Source organism: Simochromis diagramma, unplaced genomic scaffold (genome assembly GCF_900408965.1).
Source record: "Simochromis diagramma unplaced genomic scaffold, fSimDia1.1 OVJJ01000501.1, whole genome shotgun sequence".
NCBI classification, from domain to species: Eukaryota; Metazoa; Chordata; class Actinopteri; order Cichliformes; family Cichlidae; genus Simochromis; species Simochromis diagramma.
Window position 1 is genome coordinate 5,399,248 of NW_024387320.1, and position 27,084 is coordinate 5,426,331.

Consider the following 27,084-nt stretch of genomic DNA (forward strand, 5'->3'; position numbering starts at 1 on the left):
CTGTAAATGTGATACGTGTAATAAATGACATTCAACCTTTCGGTGATGATGAGCTTTCGCAGGTCGGAGCAATGTGAAATATACGTGGTGTGTGATTGCATCGGATGCGGAGCCGTTTTCACATGCACAGTTAAGATGGCGCAGCGTTAGAGGCTGGATATCATGCGCTCTCATTTCCCCGTGATTATGTCTAAGAGGAAACATTAGCATAGAGTAATGATATTACTGTGTGTACACAATAACAGTAATGGCAGCGCGGTGATGACAACAGCGAAATGGCGTTCTCTTTTAACTGTGATTGCACTGTAAAAATGTAGCATTGCCCGGGAAGGATTCAAAAAGCGTTTCGTGACAGAAAAGAAAGTTGGTCGTGTTCCGCAAAAGCACTTTCCCCCCCCCCTTTTTCTTCTTCTTCTTCTCTCAATTATGATATGGGAACCCTCATCCAAATAGAGCTATCAGCCTTCCTGAGCCCAGACATCTTCACCATCACAAAGCCTCTCCTCTGGGACCAAGATAAAGACGGAGCGCGTGAGCAAGTTCAAACAACGTAAAGGAATTTCACAATCAGCACGCCCTTCAGAGGGTGAACAAACAAAGGAAGGCGTTTCTTGATAAATGATATTTAGAATCTCCAGACAAATAATCAAACAAATATATATCTATGTATATTTTAACATGTTGTCCTCTGCCTCAGTTGAAGTCCACACTGAACTGCATTTCAAGGAAACCTCGCGCTGACAAAGGTTGAGCGTTACTGATTTTCTCTCTCGAGAGGTGCTTGTCATGGAGGAAGTGAGAGCGCAGGAGGTAGTGATGCTAATTTTGTAATTAAAACAGATGATCCGATGACCACATGCAAACCGATCCCTCCCTACCACCACCACCATCCACCCCTCCACCCCTCAACCCCCATCCCGGCTAAATTGATATGATGGCAGAGTGGGTCGTGATTGATAACACTCGTCAATATATTTCATTTCAGGAGCCTTAGTCAAATGACAACTGGTTGTCATTGACTGAAAGCAATCTTTTTAAAAGGGGGAGCCTTTGCTAAGTATCAGATGAAAATGATTCCTCTGTCTGCTTGGGTGTCACTGTCTGTAGGAGCTTTATTGATTGGGCTTGAATATATTGCAGCCGCAGTAGTAACAGCTGCTAGTAATATCTCTCCTCTCCTTCGCCTCTCCTCTTCAGCTCGCAGCACTTTCCGTGCCACCGCTTATTGTGAGTGATCCAGCGTCGGAGCTCCTGCGCCGATTCCGCGGCGATCCTCGGAGTGACGTGTGGCAAATGTGAAGTGAGCCTGGTTCCGACCCAAATTAGAGAATGCCTCCCGTGTCCTAATGTGTCCTGAAGGCCTGGCTGTCTTGGCCAACTGCACACACACACACATACTCCCGCGCATGACTGCGTTAACTAAAACCCACCATTGTGTCGCCCGCCCCGCACGCTCTGTGTTATCAAGCACAAGGATGTTGGCATTGGTTGGTAAAGGTCATTTACTGTAATGAGATTTGCCACATGCAAGCATATGGCTTGATTATTGCCCTGTTCGTTAACATTTTCAGCAAAGAGACAAATAGACAGCTAAAATGGGGGGGGGGGGGGATAGCACAGGTGGGGCGGTGGCGAAACGTGTTCAGCACCCCCCACCACCACCACCTAAAAGATAGCGAGAACTTCTTCCACAACAGATCTGTCACGGAGATGATTGATCTTCCAATTTTCATAAGGAATGCGCACTATTAGAGCCGAGGATTTAAATTATCCTATAAAAGTTGCCTGCCTTAGATTTTTATGCGCTTAATGGACAAACACCTCTGTCTGTCTCCTTGATAATTTCTACCACATGTTACACTCCAGCGGTTTGGGTTTGGAAAGCAATTATGTTACCTCATGAAAGCAGAAATGTTTTCTTATCATGTTTTTTTTTTTTTTTTTTTGTTACATTTCGTGATTTAGTTCATCAAAAAGTCTATGCCCACCTCAGTTGCGCGTCTTTGCCTTGGCACGTCGAGCGTATTTTGTCTGCTGATGCGTTAATAGCTTGTTATTCATCCAATCGTTACAGCTCTTGGAATGTAAAGCATTTTTCTTTCCCGCATGTGTTTATATGTTCGGCTGGCTTTGCGCCGGCGCGTAACTTTACACAATTATCCATACTGCATCATTGTCTGAGCGTGCGGCCGTGTGTTTTCATGTTTACCTCTCTTTGTTGCTGCAAGATGTATTCGTTTTATGTCCCCGTTTGCAGTGTGCGTGCGTGTGTGTAGGCATACGTGAGTGGACAGCAGGTATTTAACAAAGACAAGATGTTTGCTTTATTATCAGCATTAACTACGTAAACACAAAAAGCTTCAAAGTTTCATTCAATGACACTGAAGGGCTGTGGGTGGCTACATCAAAGCTCGAAACCTTCCCCTCTCCCCCATTTTAATGAGAAACAGGACTCACCAGCCTTGACTGAACCTGCCATCTGTGTGTGTGTGTTTTCTTGTTTGCCTGTGTGTATATGAATGTGGGACTAGCAAGCACATGGAAGCATGCACTTGTGTAGTCTAAAGTGGCACCACAATTCTAGACGACTTATTTATGGAGGCCGTGTCTTATGTTTGATCTGATGCATACACACACCCCCCCGGTCCACCTCCTCCGTGGCAGGACTTCCTTTCCCCCCCCTTTTTTAAAAAGGGAGATTAACAGTTATAGTAAAGACGACTAGCTGATTAGTGCTATGGAGACCTCTAAATGTCTCGCCGCGTGACAGACACTTTTTCATGAGCCATTCATTTCCTTTTGGGACCGGTGTGCAAATCCTTGATACGACCACAACAAAGACTCTCCTTGTGCGCGCCACCGTCTTTACCTTTGTCGGAGAAATGCATACACAACATGGGGGCATTTTTACAAGCGCAATTAAGAGGGAAAACGGAGATTGTTTTTGTGGCGGCGAGCTGCGTATGGATTGTGCACTGAGTCAGTCCATTTAGCAGCTTTGACTGGAATGGCCCTGTTCAGTTTGACAGATCAGAAGAGGGGAGGAAAAAATATCTCAACACCATGAAAACCAAAGGCTTAGCAGTGAGCAAATCAGCCCTTTGTCTTGTTCAATTCAAATCAAAGGATAACCAGGAATGTTTGTTTGACAACAGCATTTACAATGCATTGTTCTGAAGCCCAGAGCCTCCCAAACAAAGACAGATAGGCTTTAAACAAGTCATTTAATTAGCACCGGATCCCCAGCTTTGGCTGCGCCAACCAATTATACATTCCTGAGGCATGTGCAGGTCCTATTTCACGGGAGTGAGAGGCAGATCCTCTCCAGCCCTGTCTCTTACAGTACATCTCTCCCCTTCCATTTAAGAGAAGGTAAATAGCCCAGACAGACAGCTTCATTAGCCAGCGTCTGAAGAGCGCGGGGCCGATTGTCGCTTAAATAGTGCGCTTTTACTGCAGGCCCAGCCAGCGACCTCCGATCAATTACAGCTGACATTATTGTTTGTCGGGAGCTTTTTTCCTGGACAGAGGGAGTAAAAAACGAGATCAGGCCTGAGCTTTGGCTGGAAATGTAATCTTCCCTCTCTCTTTGGTTCTTTCGCTCCACAAACAATAAATCATTCAGTTGAAGAGATAATAAAGTGCCAAGTAGGAGCTAGTTTAATTTTTGTCAGGGGAAATCTGTCCACAACAGAGTTAAGGGTAAGGGGCCCGGCTGCTTTCTCATCCCATTTTCAATGACAATGGCTTAGCTCCTCTCCTCTTATTTTTCTCCGTAGGGTTAGATGGCCAAAAAGGCTGAAGTTCTGTGTCGATGAGGATTAACTGCGGCACAAATCACCAAAATAAATCACTGCTGGCGTTTTAATCATTTTTTTAAATCGTTCAACAGTCAATCAATCCATTTTTTCCCACTTTTCTTCAAATCTTATTTTTAAATAAGTAACAAACCTGCCATTAGCCGTGAGGTTTGATTCTGATGTAACAGGTTTTTAATCATGTTGCTACCAAGGGCTGTTTTAATTCATTCAATTCATCCTCCGCGATTCAGATCTTTGCTTATCCATGCGTGAACTCCCAAGCACTGCACGACATAATAGCTGAGCTGTTTATATTGGTATTAAGTGATTTGTAGTTTTAATGATGGTAAATAGGAGTTCACCTTTGCAAGTCCCTCAGGCTTACTTCAGGTAAATTACTCCAAATGCATTGTCTGCCCTTCAGGAAAGAGAGAGGTGGTGGTTGGGAGGGGGGCTTGTGGGAATTCACCTCTCATCAGGTCTGAACTTCTATTTCAGAGATAAACAGAAAACTGACAAATATGTTTCTAACAGTTTGCCCACTGGAATATCTTCACAATATCACAGCGATTAATGAGTCTCTTCATTCTGGTTTTTGAAAAGGACAAAAAAAAGAAGCAAAAATCTCTGTTTATTGTTACCTACGTAAAAAAAAAAAATTGTAGCAATTATTCATAGTCCTTTCATTTAAATGAGAATAAAAATTAAGAAAATGAGAAGAAATTGCATATGAATGCGATGAAAACACTCTAACTGTCTAGTGAAAATGCCAGATTCCTTGAATAAATGCATATCCTCCTCACCTGGCTCCTTTCAGCCATAAATAAAAGGATTTGGTGCACCCTTGTTGGCCCGTGGCACATTCCCCTACAGTGGCCTGAATGGGTCTTTATGGGAGAAACATCGCTTTAGGATGGGGTGACAAGAAAGGGGCTGAACGGGCACTGAAAGCGAGACTAATACCCCCTTAGAGCGAACAGAGGTCCTGTGTTTCCACGCCAGCCTGTCAGTCAGGTGGAGACACATCAATGAAATTCACATACCATCAAGAGAAAGATATGACAGGGAGATAAGTGGCGGTATGTTACTAACAAAGCGCAGACCTGCGTTGTTTTAAGTGACTTTTCACCTCTTTTTCATACTTTATTGATATGGTGAAAATCTACCTTTATGTGTGTGTAGCTGCGTTTGATTGAATGGGCGTAATAGAGACACCTCAAAGGCAGAATAAGTCTCTTCACTCTGGCCCTTGAGTGGCCTTGAAAGGCTGATAGGTAGCCTAGACCTCTCCATGTTGTCCTACAGTAAGTACCCCCGCAATCAGGCCCTCTGTGGTGTTTTTTAATTGAGCTTAGCCTGCTGAGTGGTAATTGATTCAGTCTGAGCTTCAGCAGAGGCGCTGATACAAGGTGCTGCTTGGCTTCCGCCTTTCTTTAATCTCCCCTGCTTTATATTGTTTGGGAATACTTGCCACTGAGAAACTGCATGCCACCTTTCTTATGGAAATCAATGCTTCTTTTGGAAGGAGGGGAATGACAGAGAGGAGTACTTCTCATGTCCTTTCATTTTCAACCAGTGTCCTTCTCTTTAGAGGCTTCGCCATGCAGATCTCCTTGCCCTTTGGCTACTGATGTTTTGTCAAAAAAAGAAGAGTGGAGTTGTTTTGTGGATAGCTTTCTGTAGTGTGCTATCTTTTTTTCTTCCCCTCCTTTTTCTCTACACAGCTTTCTTTTTTTTCTTTTTTACCTTGAACCGGGCTGCCAAGAAAGACAGAAAAAAAAGGAGTTAAAAAAAAATCTACAGAGAGGCTCGATCAGATCCAATAGTGTCTATGAGGTTTTCTTTAAAGCATTTGAGGAAAAGCATCTGAGTGGCGGAGGAATGAGACCAAACTGTTCCCAGTCACTTTTGATCCTGCCAGTTCAAAGTCCCTGTAGAGCGCGGGCGGGGGGAAGGAGGGGGGTGCCACGGCTGGGGAGGGGAGGGGGATACAGACACCTAGCTTTGACCCTCTGTCTGTGCTCATGTCCTTTGAAAGTTGGCTTGTTTTCATTAAGCCATTCAGAAGCGCAGTTCAGGGCCACTATTTGACTAGCTACAACCCCCCCTCCACCGCACCCCACCCGCAATATCTTTATTAGACTTTCTTTACATTTTCTCGCTGCTAATGTCTTCAATTTCCCCAATTAGGCGTCTACTGCCAGACAGCAATTGAATAATTTAGAACATTTGTAAGATATCTCTGATGTTGTAATGGAATAATTTGTGTGTTCGTATAGAGAAAAAAAACCCTGAAAATCACATTATTGGGTGAGCTGAATGCGACCTACTCTTTTTTTTTAGTCTCATTCTCTTCTTGTCTTTGTCTCTTGGTCTGCACTGTCGGCGGCTATAATTAGCCTAAAGTCATTGCCGTACTGTAGCCTAGCGCTACTTGTTTGTCATTAGCGCGTTTAACTAGTCATTTGGGTAATGACTTTCAAGATTGCCCTTGTTTTTACCGAGATATTTTTTTATATGTAAATATTGAGAGAATTTCCATAATTTGCCCCTTTTTATTCATCATAGAATAATTGATGCATATTTATTGCAGTGTAAACTTTGGTCTTTGAATGACTGTGTGTATAGTTATCGTCCCCATTTTCTTTATTATTATTGCAGTAGTATCTATTATTAACACGTGCTGTAAAACATTTATGTGTATTATGTTAACATGGAAAGATACCCGAGACGTGATTAATCTGAATTATTCCTTTCTTTTCCTGGCGCTTGGCTCTGTAAAGCTTTAGTGTTATTGGACACCAATTTTAAAGGGGATCTCAGTGGTGGGAATTACTGATTGCTGAATTAACACCAGCAGGTTCTGAGTTTTCAGCCAAGTTTCCCCTGTGGGTAGCTCACTCATAATATGCATCATTGAGTAACCAACGACCTCTTCGTGTGTCTCAGGCCTGGAACTCCCCTTCATGATGATGCCACACCCTCTGATCCCAGTCAGCCTGCCCCCAGCCTCTGTCACTATGGCGATGAGCCAGATGAACCACCTCAGCACCATTGCAAATATGGCCGCCGCAGCACAGGGCCAAAGTCTGCCCTCCAGAATGGTCACCTCTGTTATAAAGGTAAATTTTTAAAAGAGAAAGCAAGCAATGTCATAATAACAGCTGGCTGCTGTAAACACAGTTCCCTCTTTCTCGTGGCATAACACTCGAGCCTGCGCTGGATATTTATTTTGCATGTGTGGTTTTGTGGCTGTTGGGGTTGCAGGAACGTTTGCCGGACAGTCCCTCCCCTGCTCCTTCCTTAGAAGACCACAGGAGGCCAGGCAGTCACCCATCGTCCCACCGCAGCAGCAGTGTGTCCAGCTCCCCAGCCCACACAGAAAGCTCCTCAGACAGGATACGTACGTATTATATATTGCTTCACAGCACATTTATTAACACAAATAAAGAAAAAATAAAGAAACAAAACCTCTAAAGGGCTTTACAGATTGTACAGATGGAAGGTTTAAGCTCCTGTCTAGCTAATAATGTTTTTTTTTTTCTGATTTTTTTATGCAGCCGCACACCACAATGGTCTCTCCATGAACCAAGCCTTGCTTGGCCTGTCACCCAACATCGCACCGGGACCTAAAGAGGGAGATCTGGCCCATGACATGAGCCATGAAGCAAAGAGGATGCACGCTGATAAAGGTGAGTCAAGTCTCAGCCCCGTTCTGTTCAGTTCTATGTATGTACTGCCGATTCATAACAACAGTTGCTTCAAGGCACTTTATATTGTACACAATTAAAAGGACAACCCCAGCAATCAGACAATCCCCCTATGAGAGGCACTTAGCAACAGTGGGAAGGAAAACCTCCCTTTTAACAGGAAGAGAGCTCCAGCAGAATTAGGATCAGGGAGGGGAAGCCATCTGCCATGACCATGGGAGACAAGACCAAACACACACTATAGTCGTACAGTAGTGCAGTAGTGACGTATAAACAGGGGAGGAGTGAAAAGAGGTGAGTGCAGAAAACTAGTCCCCAGGAGCTTGAGAGATGGTTCAACAGGAGAGGGGCCTGAGAGCTGAAGGCTCTGCCTCTCATTCTAAGATTTCTTGTTAGAAAGATTTTTTGGGAGAATGTTAGTCTACAACTACATGCTCTATACAGTGGGGCAAAAAAGTATTTAGTCAGCCACCGATTGTGCAAGTTCCCCCACCTAAAATGATGACAGAGGTCAGTAATTTGCACCAGAGGTACACTTCAACTGTGAGAGACAGAATGTGAAAAAAAAAATCCATGAATCCACATGGTAGGATTTGTAAAGAATTTATTCGTAAATCAGGGTGGAAAATAAGTATTTGGTCAATAACAAAAATACAACTCAATACTTTGTAACATAACCTTTGTTGGCAATAACAGAGGTCAAACGTTTACTATAGGTCTTTACCAGGTTTGCACACACAGTAGCTGGTATTTTGGCCCATTCCTCCATGCAGACCTTCTCGAGAGCAGTGATGTTTTGGGGCTGTCGCCGAGCAACACGGACTTTCAACTCTCGCCACAGATTTTCTATGGGGTTGAGGTCTGGAGACTGGCTAGGCCACTCCAGGACTTTCAAATGCTTCTTACGGAGCCACTCCTTTGTTGCCCGGGCGGTGTGTTTTGGATCATTGTCATGTTGGAAGACCCAGCCTCGTTTCATCTTCAAAGTTCTCACTGATGGAAGGAGGTTTTGGCTCAAAATCTCACGATACATGGCCCCATTCCTTCTGTCCTTAACACGGATCAGTTGTCCTGTCCCCTTGGCAGAAAAACAGCCCCGTAGCATGATGTTTCCACCCCCATGCTTCGCAGTAGGTATGGTGTTCTTGGGATGCAACTCAGTATTCTTCTTCCTCCAAACACGACAAGTTGAGTTTATACCAAAAAGTTCTACTTTGGTTTCATCTGACCACATGACATTCTCCCAATCCTCTGCTGTATCATCCATGTGCTCTCTGGCAAACTTCAGACGGGCCTGGACATGCACTGGCTTCAGCAGCGGAACACGTCTGGCACTGCGGGATTTGATTCCCTGCCGTTGTAGTGTGTTACTGATGGTGACCTTTGTTACTTTGGTCCCAGCTCTCTGCAGGTCATTCACCAGGTCCCCCCGTGTGGTTCTGGGATCTTTGCTCACCGTTCTCATGATCATTTTGACCCCACGGGATGAGATCTTGCGTGGAGGCCCAGATCGAGGGAGATTATCAGTGGTCTTGTATGTCTTCCATTTTCTGATGATTGCTCCCACAGTTGATTTTTTCACACCAAGCTGCTTGCCTATTGTAGATTCACTCTTCCCAGTCTGGTGCAGGTCTACAATACTTTTCCTGGTGTCCTTCGAAAGCTCTTTGGTCTTGGCCATGGCGGAGTTTGGAGTCTGACTGTTTGAGGCTGTGGACAGGTGTCTTTTATACAGATGATGAGTTCAAACAGGTGCCATTCATACAGGTAACGAGTGGGGGACAGAAAAGCTTCTTACAGAAGACGTTACAGGTCTGTGAGAGCCAGAGATTTTCCTTGTTTGAGGTGACCAAATACTTATTTTCCACCCTGATTTACGAATAAATTCTTTACAAATCCTACCATGTGAATTCATGGATTTTTTTTTCACATTCTGTCTCTCACAGTTGAAGTGTACCTCTGGTGCAAATTACTGACCTCTGTCATCATTTTAAGTGGGGGAACTTGCACAATCGGTGGCTGACTAAATACTTTTTTGCCCCACTGTATGTGTCTGAACAACTGTTTTTCTAATATACTTTAGACTTGAAGGGCTTCAGTCCAGGCATCTGAGCAAGTGTTGTTTAGATGAGGGATATCTTGGCTATCTAGTTTTTCGTTATCAGTGTTTCTTCTAGCCTGACAGAATGTTTTGGAGGTAGGGGAGGGAACTTAGAGCTAGTGAAACATGCCCATATCTGAGGAAACAGATTAGACGACAGGAGAGAAACTATAGTGTGTCCACAAATTACAGTAAAAGTAGTATAATTGAAATGAGTCAAGAGCACATAAAGTAAGTAGAAACACAAAATTCTTATGTTATTTGTTGGGGTTTTTTTTTTACATATTTTTCAGTTTCTCAATTATGTAATTTAAATTCTCGAGAAAGCTGAACAGTTACAGTTTGAATGGCCACAATCTCGGGTATTTCAGTGTGTTTTTCAAACTTCTTGACAGACATTTTTTAAAATTTACTTCACACAATGCAGATGCATTACTGGGGACCGAAGGAATTGCAGTGATAAGTCTGAAGAAATTTGCATGAACAGCCAGCAAAATTAAGCAATGTTTACTGATAATATTTAAAGGTGCCATCAAGTTAGTGTGGACCTGTAAATCTTCAAGTCTGATATCAGCATACATTAGAAGAACTAGCAAACTACATACATACACATACTTACATATATGGGACTCACAGTGGGCTAGACAATGTTTATCCAAAGTTTCACCAAGATCAGTCCACTCATTCAATAGGAGAACATTCAAATCATACATTCATACATACATACAATATATACGCAATACTTAATTATAATATAATGCCAGCGTCTTCTAGGCAAAATTACCTTCCCTTTAGCTCCATCCATTCCTATTTACTGAGATGCAACTAATTTCTATGAAACAGTGTCAACAAAAAGTGAAGAGATTCTCTGTGGTTGGGCTTCATTAACACTCTTACTAAACAGACCATTCACTAGTCTCACTAATAAATGAAGAAATCTCTGTATGTGTGTGTTGTGCGGCTTTTGGTTCTTTGCATTTTTCATCAACTGTTCATCAGATTCTCTTCACACTTGGCAGGTGTGTAATTGTGGGGGTCGAGGCAGCGCCGTGTGGACTTTTAAGTCGTTGGGATGAGCGCTCCTCACATTTTGAGTAAAAGTTATTTTCTGTTAAAGTTTTACAGCAGTCAGACAGGCAGCTGGAGAACAGGCAAGACAGGCAATGGGCATTGGGCCCAAGGCCATTAGGGAACCCCTGAGGGCTGACAAACTTTACTCCACAGCAATCTCTCAAAATGTGGCAACCGCAGTGACCGCAACCTACTCCCCCTTAAACAAGCAGTTGAGGATTTGCACTGAAGTTTCAATAGGAAACCTATCCAGAAGGCCTCCTTCTAGCTATGGCATCTTTAGTGAGCTGCAGGCGGAGCTCATTCTCTCACTGCAGCTCAAAACTCAATCTGTATGAAAGCTTAATTCCACACGATGTTGGGTTGTTTTTGGAATGCTTGGGATGTGCATTTTATCAGCGTAGGTAAAGTATGCAAAATAAAGCCATTAATAAAAATCAAGCTGTTGTTGCACAATCAGGCTAATGTTGGGTATTTTGCTTTGAGTGAATGCATCATTAGAGCTGTCCTTTTATAAAATCAGTACTTGCATTGCTCATCTTAGCAGTAATTTAATGCTGTGACATGCATACACAACTGTGAAAAGTAAAGTTAAGTCTTTCAAGGCTATATCATATATCTGCATAGCAGTTTGAGACCAGACTTGCGGAACTGTTGCAGATCAGGTGTGTACAGTATTTTGCTGACCAAACCTTTTCCCCCTGACATGAATGACTGAAGTCACTCTGCTCACTCTGCTGCATATGCCTGTTTTAAATGGGTCATACACTAGTTTGTGTAATTTGTCAAGAGCAGCAAAAAGTTTCATAAACTCAGATTTACTTTTTGTACCAGCAGCAACATTTGCCAGCATTACAACTGTCATCGTTGCACAGATTTCTAAAGAAACTTATAATCCACAAGGGAAAAGTCTGCATGCCATTATCAAAAGAAAAATGTTATATTTCTAGAGCTTTATGAAAAGGGCCCTAAAAGTCCATTTGAGTCCTTGAATATTGGCAATAAAATTGAGAAATGTTAAACCTTTAATTTAAAGATTGTTCCTGCCCTTCATTTGTCATGATGTCAGACTGTGCTGCTGCTTCTATGGCTTCATGTCTCTGTTTAGTGCGCATTGTTGCACAGGCACATAGAAATAGGTTAACTGCACACATGTGTTTTGCTTGTTGGATCTCTTTGAAAGTGTCTTTACCTGGCTTTGGACGTTTTACATTTGCAACATCATATCAGCCCCCTGTAATGCACATGCTGCGATTTAATAACACCCCTGGAGTTCTCTTAATTAACTACAAAAACATTTAATAGTGCAACTAAATGTCAGCTAGGTCTGATTTCCACACAGATTTTGCATCTCAGTTATTTTACTTAATTATTTATTTTTAGATATGATATTTGTTGCCACAATTATCAATTGTTTTTAATCTTTCCTACCAAAATAAAATGCAGAATTAGCTGATTAGCCTTTACGCTATTAATTGCTTTTATAAATTTATTACGATGTTGTTGATGAGAATTACGAAGAAGAGGTATATGAGAAAAGAAGCAGATAGAAATCTACTAAGCATGGCAGATTAAATACAAAATGAAGCAAATAATAGATTTCAGTATTCTCTGTTGGTTTTAGCGGAGCTGTGCTGGGTGATGCAGGGTGGGGTGAAGTTGATAATGATAATAAAACCACTATGGAAATCATTCGGCTGTATGTTCCCTGTTGGCTAGGCTGACGTGAAGATCAGTGTTAGACCTTCACTCACAGGGTGTGAAGCAGTGAATAGTAATAATTAGCAGGATCATGAGCTGAATTTATGGGTCACAGACCGTCTAACTGCACGTGTGCGAGCATATGTGTGTGTGTGCGTGCGTGTTCGTATGTGAAACAAGGAGAGATTTGCACTAACGGGGTAACGCAAACAAAGAACGAGGGTTTAACCGAGGATCCGCACACATAAATCAACTGAATGTTTCCTCAGCAGCAGAAATCTTCCTTCTCAGCTGAAGTGCCTCCTCCACACTCAGATAATCAACACAAATGACTCTAATTTCTTCACAATATTAGAGGAGAAAGCAAATGACCGAGCAATCCGCGGCAGTTCTAACTAGTTGACCCGCGCACATCTACTAGCAAACACACGCTGTATTATCTTTGAGATTGTCAATTCCTAATATGTCACTGGACTTGATTAGGATTCTGAGCTCTTCAGTGTGTGCACCAGAGGTCTCGGGCTGTGGAAAACATTTTTATAAAATAACCCATTAATGCAGAGGAGTGCAACTAAATTAGTTACCAATTTGCTGAGCATGAATTAATGAAGAGAGCTTCTCCCGGCTCCCACAGTTGTAATTTTCATAATAACCCCAGACCTTTATTTGGCAGGTTGTTTAGTTTTTTCGTTTGAAGGTTTTCATTAGTCTAATGAGGACTGTGCAAGGGCGAGCAGTCAGCACAATTTACATGAGGAAGCTATCATAATAAATGAGGCAATTTGAATAACATGCACAGGTTTATGCAGCGAGATAAGAGAGATTGTAGCAGCCAAATACAGAGGTAACCAATACATTAGAACCAACTAATAACCAAAGTAATTCCAATAAAAGCTTTAAGTGAAGGGAATAAAATTAATGATAGATATATTGAACTGTAATGATATGATACACGATGCATTGGATTAATAAAATAAATGTGTTCCATTGTTAAAGAGGGGAGAGGCCTCCCCATCCGAAGCTTTGTTTATGGCGAGCTTTTTAATTAGGCCGTTCATCGCATCAGTTTGTTTAGATAAATGAGATAACATTCCAATGGTTTAATGATATCTCTCCACTTGTTTGATCTTTATGATCCTGGCAGAGCATTAAATTAATCTCTTGCAATGCACTCTAAGAAGGGGAGCAGGTTGGCTGCAGAGGACGGATGCAGTGCCCCGGCTCATATGGAGACTATTTAAACAGTCAGACACCTCAGAGACAGCCCCTATAATGCCTCAGCACTCACATCCTATGAACGTGCCTCATCTTTTTCATGTCATCTCTGGTGATGAAGGACAAAGGCTGTTTGTTGTCGTATAAAACAGACACTTCCCAAAGTTGTGTCACCAAGTGCAGCGCAACCAGATGGTAGGGCTTTTTTTTGCTGTTGTTTGAACGTGATTATTTTTTGTCCAAATTTTGCCAAAGAAGAGGGGGAAAAAAAAGAAAGAGATTAGTCGATACGTTGGGGGGGAGAAAAAATAAAAAGGCTAGTAGAAAGCTAAGTGTTATCTCACATGTGACTAATTGAATTGCTTCAAACAGAAAGTCTGCGGCGATAGCTTCCGACAAGCCTCTGTCTCGTGAAACAGCAGGTAGCTGACAAACAAGGGGAAATTTGAAAGGTACAGAAGCCTTTTGGCTGTAAACTTACTTTGGACATCAAACACTGGCTATCATTTTATTTCCTTGGGGAAAAGGTGTTTGAAACACAAGCCATATGTACAGTATGTATGTTGAAGAGTTTTCAGTTTAAAAAAAAAAAAAGAAAGAAGAAAAGAAAAGAAGAAAAAAAACATGTGGCAGTTTAAGCAATTTCCCATCAACAGCTCTAACCCCCACCCCCAAGTGCAGGTAAACATGCCACATCTCTTTTGCACCGAGCTAAAATGCCTGACAAGACGTGCAGAGGCAAGTACAGTATGTAAGGCGATTCTGTAAACCATATTTTAAAAGCGGCTGAATCATTAGTAATATGATATTGGCACTTCACTGGTGAATGTTATGTATACTTGTTGACACAACAGGAGATGTGCTCCTAATCTCCTCTCAAGCATAAATGGAAGCCTGTGGTGCATTATGTCACCTAGGTGGTGCATCCTCTCCTATACCTGCTATCATTCGAGCAGTCGGCGATGCACCGTGCACTGGTGTGACCACAATGGACAAAGTTGATTTGTCTCGCCTTTTGTTTGTCAGGACGCTGCTTAGGCGCACTGTCCGCAGCCCCAGCTCGCACTCTCAAAGATCAAACCGAGCAGGTATGAGCATCACAGTCTGTTTCCATACAGCTGCTTTGGCCAAGGACCTGTGGACGCTCATGGGTTCGTGTACAGAGAGCGAGCGAGAGAAAGGGGAACGTAGTTTAGAAAAAAAAAAGATGAAAAAAGACAAAAGAGTGATTTCTAGCCTTTGTAGTCTTTGTTCTGCTCCTTCTTTGCATAAGCATTTGCAATGATAAAAAGGCAGGCGGGGGACTCTGGGTCAGGCAAAAGTTTCGGCGTCAGTTTTGTGCTCTTTTCGTAAATATTCCACTGACACCGATGGTATCGCCGTACAGTATCATTAAAAGTTCGAGCTCCTTCCCTCTCATCTCCCTGACTTTTAATGTATAGTGTTTTGCTCAGTACCTCCCGATGTCCTTGGAATCGCGAGCTTCAAACACATGCTGACTACCTGACTTTCCCTAAGTCAGGAGGCAAGATCATTAGCCATCACAGCCCTGAAATGTGACTTGGCAGACAATAATGCTTTATGATCAAACAACTTGTCAGTGCGTCCTGTTGAAATGAAAGAGTGCAAAAAAATAATTCAATAGAGGATCAATCAAATTTCCTCAGCCCGTGTGAGAGAGAGATTGCTGATGGTGCAGAGAGGGGCTATTCCTCGAGGACATGGGAGTTCATTTGGATATTTGTTCTCCCCTCTCATGAATGTTCCATTGCGTGACACCATCTCCTGCTAATCACATTTCACTGAAAAAAGGAGGGGGGTGGGTGGGGATGCTTTTAGGAACGTTGAAAAGAGAGAGGTTCTTTTTAATCTTTGAAATGCCTCAAAAGTGACAGAATGCTTTCTCCTGCCAAGACGTGAGCCTCGGATGGGGAGATAAATATGCTGTGGTCAGCTAAGTGTATCTAGTGAGCAGAGAGGCAAATTTAATAATGCATTATCATTCACTGGCGAAGGTGAAATCTCCCTGTCCATCAGAAGGCTCAGGCCTGTTTCATGTTACCCTTCACTGCAAATGAACAAGTGCTTTACTCAGCCATACTAGAGATGCACAGTAGGCACCAGTGCTTTACTATATATGCTGCTCAGGACCGTCAGGAAAGCAGGGCCCCGTAATCAAAGCAATCATCTATCTGTCTTGACTGGAGACGTTAATGCTCACGCTTCTTTATCCTGATGAAACTGTTGTTGTTGAACAATAACCCCGTCTTTTTTTTTTTCTTTCTGAGAACACAAGGTGCGTTTTACATATCTGAGCATCTGCTATTATGCAGATTATGGGAACATATTTACCTGAATGCCCTTGGACAACAGCACTAAACAATTATGAAGATTATGTACAATGCAGAAAATTTGCGATTCAAAACAATGCCTATCGTAGCGGCAACTGTTGCAGACAGATAAGGTTGACCCTGAATGTGTGTTTCTGCGCTTTCCGAGACATTCTGTGGGGTTGTTTGTATAATTTAATATTTACATGTAAACAGTAATTAAGCGATGCTACCAACATGCCAAGGCCAGGCTCTGCCAAGGTAAACACCAGCCCTAGTAGTTTGCCACAGTCCATCATGTTTACAGACTTGCAGAGCTGAGTGCTGTTTGTGTGCTCTTCCTTGGCAAAGCCCATAAAGCACAACCGATTGGATGCCGAGTGTTCAACACAGTCACTCTTATCGTCTGGCAGTCTGCTCGCAGACTTGAGGACATTGTGAGTCAAACCTTTAAATTTTCACTCGGCGATAATTACGCCGCTATACTTGAGCTTTTATATCCTTTCACTGAGAAAGTAAATCATTCCTAATAAAGAGAGGAAGAATGGGGGGCGGAGGGAAAAGTGCTCGAGGACTAATTCTCTTCACTCCCTCCCTCTCTATTCTGCTTTTTGAAAGCCTTTCTCTGAGTATTCCAGTCACCTTGACTTTGCAGCTGCAGCCTTATAGTCTGTTGCTTATCCTGCCTAACCCCAGCCTGTCAATTAGGTCTTTAAAAATTAATCTCTTTAACTGGAAATACCATGCCAGCTTTCTTCCGTCTGTAAATGAAGTGTTATTAATTCACACAGCGCAAAGCCACTGTTATGAATAATGTTATCAAAACAGATTTCCACACGTTTAACACGTCGCTCCTATTAAAACCCCTTAAGTATTTTTATTACTGTGAAAACAGGACCGCTAATGGATTTGCATCAGTTTTTTGCCGCTTCCTCACCAGGCAGCCGCGGAGCAAGTGCTCCTAAGCAAGGCCCTCTTTAAAAGTTTACATTTTCCCATTTTCTCTTTTGTTCTTTCATCTTCATTTAAAAAGAGAAGGGGAAAAAAAAGAAAAAGAAAAGAAAAGCAGCTCAGTGTATCCAGTCTGGATTAGTGCCAGCTGTCGTCGACAGTCATTCAGCAGTAGCGGCAGAACGGCAGAGCCTCTCCCTGTAGGATTGCAATGCCAGGCAATGACACCAATGTGTCTCCCCCCCTCCCACTACCCCTCCTCCGCTTCCCCACCCTACCCCACCCCTTCCTCCCAAACCCAGCAAAGCTCTGATCTAGCAGCAGGCTATCTGGCCAACCACGCCAAGCTAATACTTGTTCTATTAAAACCTGGTGATTAGGGGGGATTTCCTCTCTGTTTGTTTGTTTGAATGCTTAATTATCAATATGTAATTGGCATCTGTATTGTGATGTCGGGCGCATATTCGGTGGCATATTTTGCTGGAATGTAAGTTGCTATCGGCTGGAAACAGGACTCCCCAGTCACCGTCTAAGTTAAGCTGCATGAGAAGTTGCTCTAATGAATTAATAAATGCCAAACAAAGGAGAACTAAACAAAGAGTGAGAGAAATAAATGGCTTGATGATTAGTGGGTCAGGCAGCTTAGCGGGGTGTACAGTACAAATGATCCCCCCTCTGAAATGTGAATGATTTGGGCAAAATAGCCAATCGATAGCTGAGGCCAGTTTAATCTCTGGGATTCTTCTGTTAATAAATGGGCCCGGACAATAGAGGTCAATATGCAAAGACAGTTTAAACACCTTCAAAGCTGCTCGCAGTGATGTCCTTCTCCAAGCATTATCTTCTTGACAGTTTGGGCTCAGAGTCGATAGGTGAATTACAGAAATCTATTCAAGTCTCAAGTCAGCCCCCCTCCTGTCATTTCCCTTTCTGAGCCACAAGTTTATTTTGCTCCGCCACCACTGGCCTGACTTAAAACCAAGAGCGAGGATTTTAGCCCCTCAATCTTTCGCCTTAACCAACTCGCTCCTTTCCCCTTTCGTCCATCCGAACTGCGATCGTCTCTCTCTACAAAATGCCATTTTGCCTCCGCTACTGTTCTCTTTAAGAGCTCATTTGAAGCTGTGCGCTGGCAGAAACAAAAGTCCTGTATGCTTTTATGCAGTCATCACAGTCAGCCAAGCCTGTAATCCTCAGAGGTCCGATAATGACATAGCCCCTGCATTTATTACATGGAGGAGAGGAGAGAGGGAAAACGCTGACTTTGAACAAATGAACACTCTGACCTTTATGCAATAAATATGACATGGGCCGCATAAAAAGACAAGATATCTTCCTCCTGAATGGAAGTCAACACAGATCCTGCTCCCTTGCCTCTTGCTCTCGCTGTTTCCATTTCTCTCTCTCCCTGTTTTTTCCCCCTCCCCTTCCTTCTCCAAGCTAACAGTTAAACAAAGGACAAAATCTCCCTTAACTGCACCATAACAGTGTAATCTGTGCCATTATGCACAGCGTACCCTCCAAAACATTTTGGGACAAGCACCTGTCAGTATTCTGATCCTTGTGTTGTTTCTTACGTTTGACCACAAGCCGGCATCAGCGACGAGAGCGTCATTGGGTATATTTGTCCCTGCTAGGAGAACACAGTTTTAACAGACAGAATCAACCTTTGACTGTGTCTTTTGTAATCTCGGCGCGATCCCAATCGAGGGTTGCGATCTTCTTCTTTTGTCACCTCAGACCGCCTCTGTGACAGTAAAGGATTTATGGTTATTTCCTCCATGCAGCCTGTCCATCTGTGGCTCTATCTTCATATGGCCTTGAGAATACGATTCAATTTATTAAAGCAAAGCAATGGACTCATTACTTTAAAAAGGTGGCACGAGCGAGCGGGAGAGAGAGAGGGGGGAGAGAAAGCGAGAGAGGGAGAAGTGACACACTGAATTGGTTATTAATGGAAAGGCACAGCCATAGGGCAGTTGAAATTTAATGATATCCTACAAGAAAATATGAGGGTGTCACTCTCCAAAAAGTCATGCTAAATGTCAACATTTTAAGGTCCCGGTGCTAATTTTATGCCTGTGCACAGTAATGTTTTGGAGAGCATTTAGGAAACACGGCCCAGTGGCCAGCCTGATTATCCCACTCACCTTCTCTCCTCTCTCCAAATGGGTTTGTGCAGCAAGCGATTTCATCTCTAAGTGAAGGGAACATTAGGGAGGGGAGAGAGAGCGACGGAGGAAAAACACGCGGTTTGATTTTCATGCTGTGATAAGAGAGTGGGAGCCAAATGTTACCTGTTAATCTAGCCCAAACCGACCGGGGCTCTTGACTTTGTCCCCCAGCAGGGATGGGGCAAACACTCATTTTCCTCTCTCCGTGATGAAAAGGAAATTAGCTTAAATGTGATGAGGGCACATTAAGTGTGTGTGCCGTGCGTGCGTGTAATGAATGTGTATGTCCGCTTGAGAGTTTTGCATACATCCGAGCATGTGAGCCTTTCCTCTTTCCTCGCAGCATATACGGCGTGTCACACACACATATGCGCGGCATATGCAAGGGATAGTCTTCCGAAAGAATTTGTCCTGTATGGCTCGTCAAACACTTTGCTTAGGACGAGCATGCTTGCGAGCCATCCAAATCTTCCTGATCGCAAGCTATCGTGTACATATTTTATTCTGCGAGGAAATGAAACCTGCTTTTATCGCATTTGCAGAGGTTACAGTTGTTAGAATCAGCATATGACATGCTACGCTACCTGTTTAAAACTCTCGCAGTTACAGCTGACTTTTCTTCTTTTTTCCTTTCCTCCAGAGTGCAGACATCATGTGCAAGATCAGCTAAGGCTCATGTTTTTTTCAAGTGCTCAAATTGCATGCAACTTCTTTTTTTTTCTTTTTTTTTTTGCCCAGCTCTGCATCGCCACGTTCGTACGAGAAGACAGATATTTCCCTTGACAAGATTTTTCCGAACCTAGCGCTTTAAGTGCAGCTTGAATAATGCTGTGTTTGCTGCTAATGGCTGTCCGAGAGGTCATAACTACTCCATTTGAAGGAGGCTGGTTTTCTCCGCAGCCCTGGCAGGTCAAATCAAATGTAATTGTGCAGTGAAAAAGCATTGCCTTGCTTTGTGTTTCCTGCGCTGACAACCTCCAGGTTTAGCATTCAGTTCTCCTGCTGGGAGGAACACAGGTTTGCAAGGACAAAGGCTTCACCTGTCAATATATCACACTGACTGGCCAGCCAAATGTACCTCTGCTCTCCCTCTCTCTTTCCCTCTCTCTACTATCTCTCTACGTCTCTGTCACTCTTTCATTCTTCTGTTGCAGCCTCCTCTACCTCAGACCGTGCCTCACCTATCTATCCATCCGTCTTCCGTCTTCAAACATCTATCTCTCTGTTGCCGGCATCCTTCTGTCCTCTTTCTCGCTCACTCTTTTTGTGTGTCTTTTTTTCCCCCCCGTATCTTCCTCTCCTCCTGCTCACGCTTGCCTTCGTGTGAGTACTCAGCTGAAATGTCCTGAGGGACCCAGTTTCAAACACAGGAACCAGAAACATATGGCACATTTTCAACTCCCAAGGTCAATTACAGCTATTTATCCAGAGATTGCAGCTAAATTTCCCAAGGTTTCTTCTAGATTTACCACAGATTGCAATGTGTGTCTGTCACATTTTAAATCAGGCCAGTTTCCTCTGCTTCCCTCCACTCCCTGCGACTTTCCATCAAATGTTTCAAAGGCTTTCAAGTGAGTTTTAGACATGTTTTATCTCTGGTTATCATGTGCCCCATCTTTTTTGCTTCAGTTTTGCGAGGTCCAAGTGCTGCTTGCAACACAAATCTAATAACATGTAAATTGGAGATAAGCCCAGATCCCTCCAAGTGATATTTTTTACATTCATAGTTTGTCAAGTCAATTCCTGGGCCCCTGTTTTAGCAGCACAACACATGAGGAGTGAGAAAATTAACTGGATAGGTGATTCATCATTGCTAGCACACTGTCAAGGACTCCCTCTGCAGCTATTGAGAACAGGGTGGAGGAGGAGGATGGAGAGGGGAGGAGGGTGGCAGCGGCGGTGGTGGGGGGGACACGTTGTTTTAAATTATGGCATTTCATTCAGAATGCATTGTATTTACAGCGTCCCATTTTTATTTGTGGCTCCTATTATCCACCGAAACAGTTGTGCATGAAATGTTATTTGTGACAGGGGTGACCTGCGAGTGTTTTTCCACACAGTATTTCATAGTCGGGGGGCCTTAACTGTACCTTTACCGTACGGTAAGCACAAGAGGCTGTCACAGCTGCTGTTGGCAGCCTTGCTAGTGCAGAAATATCACCTGGAAACAGAGTACTCCATTCCACCGGCCCCCATCACTCCAACGCCTGTCGCTGTAATTAAGTTGAAGTCAATGATTCTGGAGCGATGGTGAGAAATAAACATGCAAACACGTGCCAGCATTTGCAGCCAGGCACAGAGAGAAATGTTGGGTGGGTGGGTGGGGGAGTTGGGGGCGCTTTAACACTGGAAGCAGAGGAAACCAGCGGATTTACATCGTGTTCATTGGAATTTACATTTGAGTTTCATTAAGCCACTTTTGATTATATTGATGAAATTAGCCACTTATTAGATCCCCCAAATCCCCCACCTTTTTTTTTTTTTTTTTTTTGTGAAAATGCCACTATTTATGTGCAGCTCCTGGTGGAAATGTTATTTGACAAGAGGTGCTGTACGGTAGTTTGAGTCTGTCGAACAAAACACGCTGTTTGCTTTTCCCAGAGCATGACAGGTTGTTTCCCCTGCAACAAAGCCATCAAATATTCTCTGTGATCCAACATTGTGTTGGAGGGGAGGCCTGCTGAGTGGGAAGCCGGAGTTTGTTAAAGCAATGATTTATGATTAATGCCAACACTAAATAAGGGACAAAGTGCCTACAGTACAAATCAATTACAAAGCTACAACAGCAGACCTTTCCCCGAGGTCTACTAACGTCTCTAGTTGTTATGGAGATTTTATTGGAGGTGGGTGATGCATGCATATAATGCACGCAATACATCTATATCAACCTGAGCTGGAGCCAACTGTAATGCTTTTGATCTTTGATTAGTTACTTTATTGAGATAAAATGGGACTTTCATGTCGTGCCACTGTATAAGGGAGGGTGCATTTTATATCTCAACCCAGACGCCCACCTCGGAATGCAGACAGGATTGCACCAAACAAAATAAATTACCGCAGGAGTGGCTTCTTAAAAGTAGGCAATTCATTATTTTTATGAAGTCAAATTATAAACAAATTTTAATCCATTAGGCAACCATCCATTCTAATTAATCAACAGGAGTGAACTCCATCTGAAAAAGGAGAAAGGTTGTTTACTCTCTCCACGGACCAGCGGTGCATATTTCACAATCTTCCCCACTCAGGAAGAGAAGGGGGGAGAAGGGGAAAAAAAGATCTCCAAATTACAAACCTAAACTGTGAATCCTAACACTCGACTTTTGGCGGTGAGATGTTTCCAGGGCATTTGCAGATGCTTGAAATAATCTCCAATGTTTTTGCTCAATCTGCTCTGAGGATGGGTGAAATAAATACTTTAAACTAATTAATGTAAGACCAGCTGTTCCCAGCACTTGGCTGGCGTTGGTGAATATTGATGGGAGGGAGAGGCAGGGCTGTTCAGCTCCGCTCGCTGTTTGTTCAAGATTCAGCCTGCCACATAAACAGATATGAATACTGGATGAGAGCAGAGAGGTGCTGTGCACAACACAGCCAGGGTTCCACATTACAAATAAAACTTTTCCCCCCTTTCATTAAATTAACAATTAAACAGCTGATGGCGCAGGCTTCCTGTGGAGACCTTTTTAGACTTGGATGTGTTTAATAAAGTGTCTCTCTGCAAGATGGTAACAATTAGAAATTCCTGGCTTGATAAAAAGCTCACTGGGCAAAAACATGTGTCAGATCTGATGGGGCAGCAAACGGCACTGTCTGACATACTGTTTTAGTTTGACCAGGCTGTACGTGTTTCTGCCGCTCTGCCTCCTGCTTTCTCTCCCCTCCCTCTAAAGCTCCTCCTTCCTCCTCTGAGGCCCGGTGGAGAGGCTGGACAGCAGATGGCAGGGCCCTACCCTTCTGCCGGTGATGAATGGAGGATGATGTCATCTTAAGTTTGACAGTCACCCATGCGTGCATACATAAAGGAAGCCCAAGCCGCTGGGGTCAAACTGCTGGCCTGCTTCTTATTTTTTGGAGTCCACATGACATCTCTTAAATGGGGGAAGCTGGATTTATGTCCTGGTTGATATTGTTCAACTCCACCATTCAGGCTGAGAGAAGAGGCAAAAAAATATGAAGGAATGTCCAAGGGAGCAATCTGTCCACTATATTTCTGAGTGGAAAGGATAGCTGGGATTGGCTCCTAGAGATCAATACAGGCCCAGCCATTGCTGCTGGTCAACTTGATTCAGGATCAATATGTATTAGCTTACCAACAAAAAAGCTGCTTACATATCTGACCACTTACTTTCAAGTGGAGCAACTTTTAGTAATCATCAATCAGTCTTTGTTGTTACTGTTTTTCTTTGCAGAGGACAACCCAATGTGCACCCCAACAGCAAGAGATAGCTACGAGCGGTTGTCACTGGCTGGACAGACCCTGCCTCCGGGATTCCCTTCACCTTTTCTCTTCCCAGACGGCCTGTCATCAATAGAGACTCTCCTTACCAACATACAGGTATTGTTGCTCACTCGTGTTCTTGTAGTAAACTTTGCGTTGAACCTTTGACCTCAGATATGAGGGCCTCTACGTGGTCAGACTTAAAAAAAGTCTGGAAAGGTTTCCAGCTGCACCCTACTAGATCAGCTTTGCGGGATTTATAGTTTTTTTTAAGCCTTACTTACTGTATCTCGTCGCGGGCCTTAGTTGAATTCCACAGTTCACCCTCACTGCCTTTAAGAAAGTTTTTCTGGTTGGCTGGCCCTTGCAAACTGAACAGTAGGTGGGTGGAGCTTCTATGTTCACAGCTAGAGCTATGTGCCTGGGACAAGCATATTAAGGATGTGAAATTCGTATAGATTTTTAAAGGTACAGTGCGTAAAATGTCACCACTAGATGTCAGCAGATTGCAGTCAACTGAATATTGTTTTATCCCTCCCAATTCAAGTTCATAATCCTAGCTACAGTGACCGCCGTACCACAGTGTTAGCTTATAACCTGCTGTTGTTGTTTAGCCGGCTTGTTGTCAGGTGTCCGGAGACAGGAGGGTTTCAGGACAGTAATAAGTGCAACAATATTAGGAATAAATAAGCACATTTCACAGTTCAGGAGATGAGGCGAAGAATGATTATGAAGTGAAGAAGTGAGAACAAATTTTAAAAAATGATGAAAATACAAATGTAAAAATGTTAAGTGGTCATATAAAGTTTGAAAGAGCAATTTGTCATCTTTAAATTAAAAGTAACTTATAAAGTGTACTATGTACGTGGCAGGTCTAGCTACAGGCAGAAAGGCGATGTACATAAATAACCTCAAAACATTTCTTATTGTACCTTTAAAGCTCTTCATAAAATCTCTGTCAGTATATTCTACTGTTTAAGTTTCTCTGCAATATTAAGGCTTCTGATGCTATAAGTCAGTGTTACAGAGTAAGAGCTAATTTCTTTGTCCGAGAAAACTTCATGACACGAAGATTTGAATGGACAGTTTGCAGACCTTAAGCACTATCTGCTCAGAACTCCATTTAAGCTGCAACTCAAACACCCTCAGTCAGAAAGATGAATGTATTTGCCTTCTGTCTGAGTGTAATGATGTGTGTACGCTGCTGCCCTTCTCGTTGCACTTGTACCGTTGGCACCAGAGTCCTGCTTCTCTTTTGGCTCTGCATGGTAATTAGAAAGGCACAAGTAAACCCACTGCGAGCTCCCAACACTCCTCTAAGTCATCTTTGATAATGATCTTCGCATTGAATATTTATATACAAATCAACAAAATGAAACCAAGCAGAAAATTAAGATAAAGCAACTTAGAATAAATTGGGGTTAGAGGAATCAACAATTAGTACGCTATAGCCCAGTGCATTGGATATAATTGCATGTGGATGGGGACTAATTGTGATGAAAGTGCCACTTCTATACGTGCACAGAACTGTGCAACATGTAATTCAGGACAGTCAGGAGTATATGATGAGTTGCTTGTCATTTTTGTTCGTATTATGAACCCCCCGCTGTGCTGTGTAAGTCTGTAAAGTTACAGCAGAGAGAGAATAAGCTGGCGTTGTCCATAGTAATCGTTTACCCTCTACTTAACCAAATTCATCTCAAGTGTTTCCTGTTTTTCTTCTTTTTCTGACAAACTTCCCTTTTCTTCACCGTTTGCTTCCTTTAGCTCTAACTTGTTAAAGCTGTCAACAGTTGTATTTCACAGTTTTGACCAAAAGGGGTCAGACATATGCAGCACTCACATCAGTATTCTGTATCTAAAAAAACAAAACAAAACAAAGAAGAAGAAGAAGAAAATAACTACCCCAAACTCTTGTAGATCTGTATCCAGAGCTGTGGAGCAAAAGTTTGCACTAAAAGGCACCGTCATGGGTAAGAGGCTAGTTCAGGTGACAGTCTGACTGAGAGGAAACGTGTAGAAGCAGTCAGCTTTTGGCCCTGTGTTCTGCTTCAGCGCTGTGGGCAGTACAAAGAGCTGCTGTGACATACTTTCAGTGTGGTTTGCTGTCACTTCATCTTGAAGCTCTTAAATAGACCACATCATTCTCTCTCTGCCCCCCCACTCATCCCTTTTTTGCTGTATATGTCGCTGTGTATTTATTCATTGGTGTGTGTTTCTGTATGTGTGTGCGTGTGTGCAGGGCCTGCTCAAAGTGGCAATTGACAATGCGCGGGCTCAGGAGAAGCAGGTGCAGCTGGAGAAGACAGAGCTGAAAATGGAGCTGTTCAGAGAGAGGGAGCTCAGGGAGACTCTGGAGAAGCAGCTCGCCATGGAGCAGAAGAACAGAGGTACTGCCTGACGACTGCCTGGCACTGTCAGCCGTGTGTGTGTGTGTGTGTGTGTGTGTGTGTGTGTGTGTGTAAGAGAGAGTGAGAGCAGGTGGGTGGGCTTGTGCACAACTGTGTACAGTGTTCTCATGTTCAGACTTCACAGGCCTGTGCTCATGTAGATATGATCGCTCCTGAATGTATATAAGCAATTCTCCATGTATGTTTAATGCCTCTGATTAAAGCAGACATAAGCTTCTGTGTGCTTCTGTGGCTGCACATAATGTGATAGCATAGCTCTGGTTTTCCCCCTCTTAGTCTGTTAACATAATTGGAAATACACACTCGATACAGATTTACTCTCAGTCTCATGTAAAATGCATCACAGTCATATGCTAACTGTATCGTTTATGTTTAATGAGAGAAACTCATGAAAAATATCCCAATAAATTTTTCAATTAGCTTTAATTCCCTCTAGCAGTTTACTAAGTCACAGTGAGTATTTACTCAGAATCTCTTCTTTAAGGAAATATCTTTATATATAATAAAATATTTAGGATTAATTGAGTTTCCCTTTTCCATAATAGTGTGCTACACTGACTAAAAAAAAGATTACCATCTTTCTGCTAGAGTATGGTGATAATCGCATTTCATTTGAAAATAAGGCTCCGCTAATTTGCCCCAGAGCTCATTTTATTTTCCCGCTGTGGTCTTTCCCTCGTCTTAGCCATCATTCAGAAGCGTCTGAAGAAGGAGAAGAAGGCCAAGAGGAAACTCCAAGAAGCTCTGGAGTATGAATCCAAAAGGAGAGAGCAGGCCGAGCAGACCCTGAAGCAGCCCTCGCCCTCTGACAGCATGCGCTCACTCAACGGTCAGACACTCCACAGTGAGCCAGTGTTGCTGTACATGACTACTTAAGTGTGGAATTTAGAGGGACAAATAAGGAAAAGAAATCAAATGCTGGAATTCTTCCCGAGGAAAAGTGATAAAACAAAACAAAAATGATCTATTATTAATCCACATCAATTATTTTTTAGTTGCTATCTCATTTCAACTGCAACTTTCCCACAGTCAACTTATACATTTGCTTTCTGTTCTCATTATGTCCTTCTACTACTATTACAGCACCCAGTCATTTCAATTATCATTTAATCTACCTCTTGATTAATTGATTAGTCATTTAACATGTCTAAAATATCCATGGTGACATATCTTTACATGATT

The 27,084-nt window shown here is 42.9% G+C and overlaps 1 protein-coding gene across 3 annotated transcripts in view; it reads left to right on the forward strand.

The window, feature by feature from the left end:
* The window catches only part of dachd (dachshund d), a 93,502-nt gene that overhangs the window by 59,841 nt on the left and 6,577 nt on the right, over positions 1 to 27,084 (forward strand). For 2 of the 3 annotated variants that reach the window (XM_040005334.1, XM_040005332.1), the window contains exons 4-9: positions 6,750 to 6,922; positions 7,059 to 7,203; positions 7,361 to 7,492; positions 23,463 to 23,608; positions 25,734 to 25,881; positions 26,588 to 26,731. In XM_040005334.1, the coding sequence (XP_039861268.1) occupies positions 6,750 to 6,922; positions 7,059 to 7,203; positions 7,361 to 7,492; positions 23,463 to 23,608; positions 25,734 to 25,881; positions 26,588 to 26,731 (888 nt within the window). The remainder of the gene's footprint in view (positions 1 to 6,749; positions 6,923 to 7,058; positions 7,204 to 7,360; positions 7,493 to 23,462; positions 23,609 to 25,733; positions 25,882 to 26,587; positions 26,732 to 27,084) is intronic. The other variant, XM_040005333.1, reaches the window with a different exon arrangement.